General features: G+C 36.2%; 1 protein-coding gene across 1 annotated transcript; it reads right to left on the bottom strand.

The window, feature by feature from the left end:
• Positions 1–6,822: 6,822 nt before the first annotated feature.
• On the bottom strand, positions 6,823–7,780 carry LOC125920418 (olfactory receptor 9K2-like). Its single transcript, XM_049627617.1, has one exon. The coding sequence runs from the start codon at positions 7,762–7,764 to the stop codon at positions 6,823–6,825; it is 942 nt and encodes a 313-aa protein (XP_049483574.1). The 5' UTR covers positions 7,765–7,780.
• Between the last annotated feature and the right edge of the window lie 4,353 nt (positions 7,781–12,133).

The raw sequence follows: 12,133 nt of genomic DNA, 5'->3' as shown, positions 1-12,133 counted from the left end.
GTTTTTAAAAATAAATACATAAGGGGAAATTCAAAAAAATCTACAGAAAGGTAGAAAACCTGACTCAGAAAGTGAGTAGAAACTAATTCTGGACATCCAGACTCACAACGAAAAATGCCACCACCATGCTGCTCTGTATTGGGAACCATCCTTGTGTCACCATCATCAGTACCTCGGGACAGTGAAATGCCACCACAAGCAACAGTGCAAAGTTTTTCATGCATTAGATCCTGTCATTGCTACCAACAGTGTTCATTTTAAACTGCTGAGTTTTCTCCAAATTCAAAGTCCCAGGCAAGAGCATCAAGTTGTCTGACTCCTGGTCATATACCCATGTTCTAGTTTCCAGGAATAGAGAGACAAACATCTCAATCTTCAGATTTCCATAAAAAGTAGTGAGAGTAAGCTTCCCACCAATAACTGCACACTAGCAAGTTTCCCGCATAGAAGAAGGTATTAAGATGCTAGGCAGCCCAACAATAATACATTTTACGACAAAATTATTATTATCCACGCATCGCTCTGATCGAATGTCCTCTAAGAATTGAGAAATTGTAACTGTAGAGTGGCTAGGTATTGCTCTTTTGCTCTCTGGTTTCTATTTCCCCTTTCTTAATAATGCCTGGTTTATTTTTGAGGCATTAACCGTTTCCAATTTGATAGAGTCTGCTGGACTCAATTTAGGTGTCCCATCTTCCCTCGGTAAATGGATGGGCTCATAACAAAGGAAGGCCAAGACAATGCTTCCTCACCAGAATGTGAAGTCAGCAGAGTGACTCAGACAATACTACTATTTCCGGCTTGTGACATTCTCTTCAAATGACTCCCCGCTATACCATACTGAATGTCCTACTTCATTCTCTGCAGTGTGTTTGGTCTTGACCTATTTTCAATCTTTTTCTTCTGCCTCTTTATCAATTCTGCATGTTACCAATACATTTAGCCTTCTAATAAATAACTTCCTGCTTAGGTTCCTGAACTCGGTTTTTATTACTTGCACCCAGAACTCTAAACAAATACCCAAAATTGGTTTCAGAGTACATAGATGTAACTACATCAGGTAAAATTAGTCAAAAATATAAGAAGAATAAACTCTATTTTATATTGGGAATAGAACCTATATGTTCACATTATTTGTGGCAAAATTGTCTACGAACTTATCATATTAAATAAATGGTTAAATAGAACCCTATGCCCATGAAAGCGAGAATGTGGTAGACAATACAGTCACCATCATGAGATAAAATCATGGTATCATTGATTCAAGGCCTGCAACATAGTATGAGTACTTCTGATAACTTAAAACAAAAATTAAGCGCAGATTTTTAAATTCGCACCTCTGTACAGGAAACTTCTGTTGCTCTATAAGATGATCTCTTATGTTTTATAGTTGCAGAGATGAAACACCAGAAAATTCAATCCCAGAGTATGCTTTGGCGTTTTTTTTTTTTTAATTTTTCAATGTTGATTTCTTTTTGAGAGCCAGAGAGACATAGAGACAGAGAGAGACAGAGTGCAAGCAAGGGAGGGGCTCAGAGACAGAGGGAGACACAGAATCTGAAGCAGCTCCAGACTCCGAGCTGTCAGCACAGAGCCCGATGCAGGGCTTGAACTCATGGATGACAAGTTCATGACCTGAGCCGAAGTCGGATACTTAACCAAGTAAGCCACCCAGGCACCCCCAGAGTGTGATTTCTTTTGGTTTGTTGACTACAAAATATGTCAATTCATACTTCCAATATCTCTTACACAAATAAACTCTGCCCATCTGGGTATGTAAGATTACTTAAAACACTTGGAATATCCTGACATTTCTTTTTATTCTTAGTTTTTTTTTTTTTTTATTTTTTAAGATAGAGATCACAACCAAGGGGGGAGCAGAAGGAGAGGGAGGGAGAGAGTCTTAATCAGGCTCCATGCTTAACGCAGAGACTGACATGGGGCTCGATCTCACAACCGTGAGACCGTGACCAGAGCCAAAACCAAGGGTCGTACGCTTAACCAACTGAGCCACCCAGGCCCCCCTGATATTTTTTACACTCTACCCCAACCACCTTTGCATAGGAAACAAAATCCACTCATATCCCTGTTGGAGCTCTTTCCTACTTACTTTAAGATGTTACTACTCCTGAGGACATTTCTTGAAGGAAGAAGTTAAATTCCCCTTTCATCCTACTCCTAATTTTCGTGAGCACAGTTACTAGAATCAGAACCCAGCATTCTGAGACAGGAATGCTGTTCCAATGCAGATGCAGATTTTTTTGGAAAATGGTTTAAAACTGAATATTTTTTGGATACATACTGGCAAAATGCAAAGTATGTTGGTGTGAATAAATTTTGAAGGCTTTTTTACTGGAGAGGGGGAAAGATATTGGGTAGAATTTGTACTTACCAGAGATTTGAAAACTAAAGAGCTGGTTCATGAAAATAAGTAGAGGACTAATAGTTTGCTGGATTGATAAATCCAAACCATTAACTAAAAATGGATGTCATTTAAAAAGCTGGGACACTAGAAACACTTTGAGAAAACCTTAGAAAAAGAAATTCAATCTCTTTAGGAGATAGTGGTGCTGAGGAGGATTAACCATAGATGGTCTGGTCTCATACTCCCTGGTTAGGTGCCCCACAGATGTCAGAAAATTTTCCCTGCACAGGTGACAGAGGGAAAAACCAGTAACCTTCAAAGCATCTGTGATGCTTCTAAAGATGTTGGTGCGAGACATTAAAGTTCAGTGGCTCCCGGACTTCACTGGAAGCAGGGCAGTGACAGAGCTCAAATTGTGGCATCTGACTGAGAGAGCAAAGGAAGATTTGGTTAACGTGATAGTAGCAGCTCTGGCTTATTAGTCAAAAAGGATAAATGTGGTACAATAATCTCCATGTAAGGTTAGTTAACCATGAGGTGTCTAGGAATAAAATCAATGGGCGTCTTCTGAGAGGTAGAGAGAGGGAGACACCTGACTTAAGCCGCCATGACTCAGATCATGTTCATTCTCCAATTCCTAGACTGAGTTGGTTCACACACAGCCACTAGAATGTAGAGAAGGCTCAATACTCTTGAGTAAGGTGTGAACTGAAATCCTCCCAACAACCCTTCCTTAAATATTTTGGTAACTAATTCTCAGGTGACAAACACCGAAGAAAAGTATATACCAAACGTTTTTTGGACTTTTAAAAATATTTAGACCTTGTCTCAGAACTAATCAGCAGAGAGACAAAGAGCTGAACTTTGTGAAGTAAATATTTCCAATAGTGTGGCAGTAGACAAGTTTGGATCCTACTTAGAAATTCTTTGTCTATTTTCCGCTGTCTAATTTCTTGGAATACTGACTAACAACTCATCCTCTCCAGCCTTACAATTGTGGATGTGCAGCCAGAGCCAAACAAAATTTATATATCTAATTATTTAGCTGTTGCTTAAGTCATCCAAAGTTAATTCCTGTAAGTTGTCACAAAAGACACCTAAGTACAAGACATTCTATTGAAGGAACTGGTGACAGTCACCACGGTGCCAAACAGTGTGAATAAATGGATGAATTTTAAATGTTGATAAGGGAAGAAGAACCCATTTCAAAAATCTAGAATCCATATTTAATTACAGTAACAAATATAAAAATCAGTCTTCGATTAAAGTTTTTTGATTTTTTGTCTTTTTTCTTTACCAAGTTATAATAATTAAGAAATTACTTTGAAATGTTTTCATGTTTTCACTTCCAGGATATTTTGCCTTTTTCTTATCCCATCTCTTCCAACTCCTGCCCCTCCCTTTCCAGACCTCACGCATAAGTAGATTTGTGCTCAAAGACATCTCTAGAAGAATAGCGTACACACACTCAAAACTTTTATTGATTTTATGACCTATACTGCTTTCAGGGGATTGGGCAAAGTGACATCTCATACTTGACTCACAAGAGTAAGAATAACAGTCCAATATCAATTCAACATCACATTTTACAGTATCTATTCAGTTCAGCTTCTCTAATCACCATAACAATTTAAATTTCATAATACGAAGTTGAAACTATCATAATGAAAGACAATGAAGTAAGCTTTGGGTGTTTATCCACAGATGCTTAATGTAGTCATTTTAATTTATATTAGTGAAGTTTCCAATCAGTGCTTAATTATCATTTGTAACTATCTAAGTCAGAGAATGTTAGCATCCTGGCAATAGAAAATATTATTATAAATGCCCTCACCAAAGTTCTGCATTGTTACACTAAATGTTAGGTCAACATCAACAATACATAAAATTTAAAGACAAAATGCAATACATGATGTTACAGAACAATAAATATATGTGCATGTCCAAAAACTTGTAATCAAGGAAGATGAATCATACAGTACAAATAAGTTAACAATGTTTGAGATAGCAAATTCAATCTTCAGCCTCTCAAGACAGTATCACTATTAAAAGATTTCTTCATGTGGATTTTTGCGTATAATTTTAAAGTCCACTCTAAATAACAATTTATGATGTATATGTCGCAAAATGTAATCTTCAAAGTCACTCGGATATATCAGTGTTTCACAAACAATCCATGTACCATTAAAAAAAAAAAGACCTTGTCAATGAAAGCCAACAAAATGTTGGTAAGACATTGGGGTGTCCTGATGGGATCTTAATGGCACAAGTAACAAGATATATAAATTAGGCACTACTTTTCATATAAGACCCAGAAAAAAAGCTACTACGGAAAATGTTCATTGAAATTAAAAGAAAAGTATAGGGATCGTATTTAGCACCTTTGAAAGTATTATGCCTTGGTTTTCAACTTTCTCAGATTCCTTCAGACATTGGAAGTGGTTTCAGCAATGCCACTCGTGAAAGTTACGCACTGGAATACTGTTCTCTGTTACGGCTATAAAACAAGAAATAGAATCGACCAGACTAAAAACTAACAAGCAAACACATCTAGGCTATATTCTTATCCAATATTCTAATCGTTTCCCAGCAGTCCTTAGTAACCCACACTTGTTAGATCTACCACAGAGCAACGTTGTAACACTAATGGGCATCCAAGGGAAATAAGTAAAACCTAAGCCTAAAAGGATGTTTTCCAGACTAATAACAATCAATGCCAACAATCACTTTCCCAAGCCGATCTGGTTTCCTATTTTGCTCTCAAATGATGTTTTTCTGAATATCAATTAAACAGTAGCATCTGAGTACCAAGAACAATGGTAAATTTATTCACAGGTTTAAGATGGAGAGGATAAATACAACCTTGATTTTTAAAATCATTTTGCTTCTCTCTTTATCTCTTAATTAAGAATAACTATATATCAAGTCTCTTACCCTAACAAACATTGACCCACAAAATGCACGCCCTTGTGCATTCATCAAAGAAGGCTTCGCTATCTAAACAAAAGCTGAAAAAAGACCTAATAAGATACTCATATTTTAGGTTTTCACAATACCAAGTACACGGACAAAACTATTCACTGTATTTTACTTCTTAGGATGGGAGTATTTTTCACATTTGCTATTGTCTGGATGTAAGCATTGATTATGTAGTAGAAGTATTACTTATAGTACTTGTAAAAACAGTAACTTGCTATGACTCTCTCTGGAACTGGTCTTCCCTCGATACCTCTCAAATCTGTGGGATGAACAGCTCTTCTTCTCCCAATTGACATTTGATGTTTAGGATTAATCATATTTCTATTATCCCTTTACCAAACTAATAAACACACTCATACAGGGGCGCCTGGGTGGCTCAGTCGGCTGAGTGTCCAACTTCAGCTGGGGTCATGATGGTTTATGGGTTCGAGCCCCACACCAGACTCTGTGCTTACACTTCTGAGCCTGGAGCCTGCTTTGGATTCTGTGTCTCTCTCCGTTCCTCCCCTGCTCATGCTCTCTCTCTCTCTCTCTCTCTCTCTCAAGAATAAATAAGCATTAAAAAAATAAAAATAGAAAAATAAAAATGAACACACTCATACATACACAAACATAACACATGCATGTACACACATAATCCAACTATTCATAAAGGTTATTGGAAGGCCTTGTGATATTTTTAACTGAGATTTTCAAGCTGACTTCATTTCAATATGGTGCTTTCACTAACTGCATACCCTTTACCGATAATTTTTATTATCCGAACGATAGAGGACATGAATTGTAAAATATCATAAACATCCTAAAATGTTTTCATTGTGTGACAGCAAAGTAGAAATGGCCGTACCATTCAAGGAAAGCCAAATAGAATATCTTAATTTACAAAATCAATGCAATTTTCACATATTTCTTCTACTTTAGCCACTTTAATTTAACAAAGATCGCTGGTTATTTTACCTTTCCTTTTCCTCCTCATTATGCACATGTTTTCTAATATTTTGCATGACATCGAAAACAAGATACAACAGTAACATTTATATGGAGTATCATTTGCATATAAACCATTGGCTCACACAGTTTCTGAGTTAATCATTATACTAGGTATTTTCTGTATTTCAATTTTACCTTGGCATACAAGGAAGAGAAACTATAAAATTCTATACTTCCCCATGTATGTAACAATGTATTACCTGGAGAATGAGAAATTCATAACTCTTTGTAGAAATGCAGCAAATTTTCATGGTGTCCAGAACTTTCAGATTTAACATTGCCTTGCGAAAAAGTGAATATGTTGTTTGGAGCTTTCCTTATAGGATATTATTTATTAATGCTGCGGAATAAAAACAGTTAAAGGTGGGTTTTTCTTTAGTGGGGGTGTTTATTTTTTAAATTAACCCTAGCTTTAAACGCTTGAGTCTGGAAGATCAAGCAGACACAATCAACTGGGGCAAGAAACAGTAAAACAAGTGGAAGCAGATTTAAAGTAAAACTTTTTTCTTCCATATGACTTTTTTCATGGCATCTTTAACATCTTTATTTCTTAGAGAATAGATTAAAGGGTTCAGCATAGGTGTGAACAAAATGTAACATACTGAAGCCACTTTACGAAGTTCAGGGTTATTTGGAGGTGTGAGATAGACAAAGGAAACAGTTCCATAGAGCAAACTTACAACTCCCAGGTGTGAACTGCAAGTGGAGAAGGCTTTCTTCCTCCCTTCACTGGAGCGGATTTTTAAAACTGCAGACACAATATACATGTAAGATACCACAATAACAAGTATTGTGGGCAAAATAATGAGGACAGCCAGACTGAATGACACCATCTTATTCATAAAGATATTGGAACAGGAGATCTTCTCGATGGGGTTTGAATCACAGTAGAAGTGATCAATGACTCGAGAAGCACAGAAAGACATTGAGAATGTTACACTGATTTGAAGGATGGAACTGACCCAGCCACAGAGATAGGAACCAGCCACCAACTGGATACAGAGGCTTCTTGACATGCGGACAGTGTAGAGGAGTGGATTGCAGATGGCGATGAAGCGGTCATAGGCCATGGCTGCCAGGACAAAGGCCTCGGTGACCATGAAAAGTGCATAAAGAAATAGCTGAGTCACACAGCCTGCAAAGGATATGGTCTTTTTCTGAGATAGGATGTTGACCATGGCTTTGGGTACAATAACAGTGGAGTAGGAGAGGTCAATGATGGAGGGATTGCCTAGGAAGAAATACATTGGTGTGTTCAGCCGGGGATCGGTCACAATGATGCCAATCATACTAAGGTTCCCCAGAAGGACCATCCAATAAACAACCAGGAATAGTAGGAAGAGGAGACTGTGGAGCTCTGGACGGACCCTGATGCCTACAAGAATGAAGTCAGTCACTTCTGAGTGGTTGTCTCCTCCCTTGTCACCCATGGCAAATTTCTGCTTAAAAGTATAACAGAAAGTCAACAAATAAAGTTTCTGCTATTTCTCTCTCATCACGCACAACACTCACATTAAAAAGACCTCATAGTTGACAGAATACTCTCAAATCTATTACACCATTAAGTTTACACACATGAGTAAATTAAAGACAGATACTAGACTTGCCTAAGGTAATACAACTGGTTAAGGTAACACAACTGGTTAAGGTTCAAACAAGAATTTGAACTCCAAGTGAAATATGTATTATTCAAGTTTACTGTTAATTTCAACACAACAAAATTTGATATTTCCTTATATCTAACTACCTTGTCATATGGGTGGTTTGTGAGATGTCATTTGTGATTTCAAAAATAGTAAAGTCTAACTCTTCATACTAAGAAAAAGACACTTCGTTAAATTTGATTTATAATTTTATATTTATTTTTTGTAATAATACTTTGTTTCAACACAGTAATAAAAATAATTAATGAAAGAAAAGGAAGCTAAAAGTTCATTTCAAGATAATATGAACTTTCTTTCAAAAAGAGCTCTTACAACAGCAGGTAAGTTACTAAAGACTTAATTGTCTTACTTGAGATCTTTAAAAATAAAATCAGACTTCAACTTCTGGAAATCATCTAATTTTATTTACATGAGAAAGTAAAATGTGATCGATGCCTTCATAATTTTTATCCTATAAAGTTTATTGATACTGTTTTTCTCAAATACGTCTGTCAAGAAATCCATGTCATCTCCAACTTCTGAACTTGAAAGAAAATTAGAAACTTCAAAGTGAGGAACAAACCAAAAGCCTACTTGTATAAAAAAAAAAATAGATTAGATAGCAAGTTTTATTAAACTCTTAACCTGATAGTAAAAGCTCAGTAGCTTTCAAAATAAATTTTGCTTTTCTAGCAGCATCTAAATTAATCTGTTTGGTTAAATATTTGAAACCCATTCAAGTAATTGCATAGTAATATGGTTTTGTTAGGAAGTGGGGGAATAAATTAGGTTTACAGGTTAACATACATAAGAATGATTATATTTTATTCTAGAAGTAATAGAATAAAGCCTTTTTTTTAGGCATAAAGCTGAATAGAGCAGTTTCAAGCATCAGTCATTGTTTACTGGTTTGGTTGGAATGGGAAAAAGATGATTGTTAAAGAAAATAGGAAGCCCTTTAAAGACATTCTAAAATTTTTTCACACATAAATCTTCTTTCTGCAAGGAGGCACAAGCTTCATAGATCTTGTCCTTTGGTCTTATTTAAAAAGGAGAAGGGGGGGCGCCTGGGTGGCTCAGTCGGTTGAGCTTCCGACTTCGACTCCAGTCGTGAACTCACAGTTGGTGGGTTGGAGCCCCGCATCAGGCTCTGTGCTGAGGGCTTGCTCAGAGCCTGGAGCCTGCTTCAGATTCTGTGTCTCCTTCTCTCTCTTCCCCTCCCCCGCTCATGCTTTGTCTCACTCTGTTTCTCAAAACTAAATAAATGTAAAAAAATTTAATAAAAAAATAATAAATAAATAACAATAAATAAATAAATAAATAAATAAAAAGGAGAAGGGGGGTAGAGAAGGAGATAGATCAGGAGAAAAACTCTTAAGTTCATATACCAAATCAAGTGTTGCTTTTTTGATTCTATATCAATAAAAGTAAGCTATTAATAGTTCAAAGATATGCATTTTCGTCTGATTATTATCCATTAATGTGTTTACTCAATATTTTTAAGCATCAATTCTGTGCCAAGTATTGTGCTTATCACTGACTATGAAGATAAAAAGAAATGAATACAATACTAATTTAAGGCATGAAATGATACTAGATATGAAATATTTATTACAGTATTATAACTACATTTAATGCATTACTAAATGCTCAATAATAAATTCACTGCTAGCTTTTGAAGTAACACATTTTTTAACGTTTTATTATTTAGTTTTGAGAGAGAGAGACAGAGTCAAGTGGAGGAAGGGTAGAGAGAGGGAGACACAGAATCCAAAGCAGGCTTCAGGCTCTGAGCTGTCAGCATGCAGCCCAAAGCCGGGCTTGAACTCACGACCGTGATATCATGACCTGAGCCGAAATCAGATGCTTAACCAATTGAGCCACCCAGGTACCCCAAGAACACATTTTTTAATGCCAAACTAAGGATAATAAAAGTTTTAGCTATGAGGGTCTATGACCACAGCAACCTTAGTATGGACAATCCTCACATTAAATGCTCCATATTATATTCGGACCAAATTGTGTCACGATTTTTGGTTCAGAAAATGTTGTCAATGTACCTTTAAGGAAAAGGTGATGAGTCTAACCTAGAGTAATAAAATATAGTAAGATAATATTGTTTATTGCTTTTACACAAAATTAGAGAATATGGATGATGAAAGATTCATCTCTGTTCATAAATGAATTAAAAATAGTTAATATTAGGTATGAAATACTCAAAACAGTGATAATGGTGGATTTTTATGACTGTGAGGTCTTCTAAGCAGTGGAAAGGAGAGAGAACAAGAGATAATAGAATATATATCACTAATACTGTATTTAAAAATCAGTTATCATATTGCCAGTCTGATTTAGCCATGCTTTTTTCCTCAAGCAATGGAATATAAATCACGGGGGTTTCTTCTCACCTTGATAATCTTTAATATATGGCATACCACATTCTGATACTCAAAAAAAATATCTTTTAAGCATGTAGAAAATGTCCATGGCTATTTTATGTGACAAAAATAGATAAGATTGCTTTATAATTATTCTTACCTGAACTTATATTTCTTTTCTATCTTGTGAACTTTTTCATGTGACACTGCAGAGATTCAAATTCTTCTTCTTTCAGTCTAGGAAAGAAGATGTATTTTAAGAATAAAACTATCAATGACAATGCCCAAAAGTAAACATCTCAAACAATGTTTAATCCCCAATAAAATAACAACCTCCTTAAGCATGGCATGACTATGTTCTTTGTTAGTGGCATTGCCCAAAGGTCCATAACTTCCCATTACCTATTATTAAAGTTTGCTCTTTCTTTTATATAATTTTGTTTGAAAACCTGTTGTATCTGTCTTCCTGAACACTGAGTGAAAATGATAGACTAGGAATCTTTCTCTTGGAGAATTATAGGTATTTCTCTACCAAAATTGAAATAAGAGCCAATGAATCTATGAAATCAAACGCCATGAAAATCTCTGCCTCCATGCTGACATGTTTTGCCAGCCTTAGAATGACGATGGGGGCAAATGGAAATTTAAGACTAGTAACAAGACTCCCCAGTCCCTGATGACCTACAAAAATAGCACTAACCAGAATCGATGGTAGTCACAGTGTTTTCCAATCCCATGAAACTATTTCAGAGAATTGCAGCATAAAGTTTTAAAATAAAGACACCAAGTTTTTGGAGGAAGAAGTCCCTCTGAGAGAGGACTGAAAATAAGTCAATTATAATTTTGTAACAAGAGCAAACTCCAGGGCCATCCCATGAGGACTACATGATGAGCACTTGTTGAATACTCTCGGGACAATTACAAAGTTATTTTGGACAGGACTCCTTGTTAGAAAGTTTTTTTCTTTATCTTAAGCTACAGTTTGCTCTTCTGTAACGTCTACACACCTGATTGTTTTATTCTTTGTAACTTCTCCCCACCTTTCAAAGCCTCTACCCAAAATTCTGTTTTCTAAAGTAACACTGAATATCTCCACTTGATCCTCTAAAATTTCTCAAATGTTTAGTTATTTTTGAGAGAGAGACAGATTGCAGGAGGGGGAGGGGCTGAGAGAGAGGGAGACAGAATCTGAAGCAGGCTCCAGGCTCCGAGCTGTCAGCACAGAGCCCGATGCGGGTCTGTGAAATCATGACCCGAGTTGAAGTCGGATGCTTAACTGACTGAGCCACCCAGGGATCCCTCCATTTGATCCTCTAAATGACATCCTTTCAAAATTTAAAAAGACAAATACACTATTGCCCTATAGTTTTCTCATTTCTGGACTCAATGTCCTTATTTTTTTATTTAGATCTTCCTTCAACAGCAACTAAATGATTGCTATCTTGATGGTGTCTGTCGAATAATCCACTGCCAATATTTGAGATCAGGCTGCATATAATCTATCCCCTTGAAATATCACTCCTAATTACTTGTGATTTATAACTCTTTCAAGGCATATAAGACTGAAGGTTTTTTTTAGCATATTGCCTCTTAATAATCTTGCAGGCAAAAGAAATTTGTTTTGCTTTGTTCTGTTTTGGCCTTACGTGAATTGCTCCTAAGCCTAACGTTCCCTGTTCTTGTTCTGTGGATTTTTCCTACCTCTTCTTCTGTCTGTTCAACTATTTCCCCCAAGTTTGCAGTATTTTATATTTAACCTTTTTTTAATATTTTAGACT

The sequence above is a fragment of the Panthera uncia genome, chromosome B4 (assembly GCF_023721935.1).
Source record: "Panthera uncia isolate 11264 chromosome B4, Puncia_PCG_1.0, whole genome shotgun sequence".
Taxonomy (NCBI): Eukaryota; Metazoa; Chordata; class Mammalia; order Carnivora; family Felidae; genus Panthera; species Panthera uncia.
This window is presented reverse-complemented; position numbering and strand designations above follow the sequence as displayed.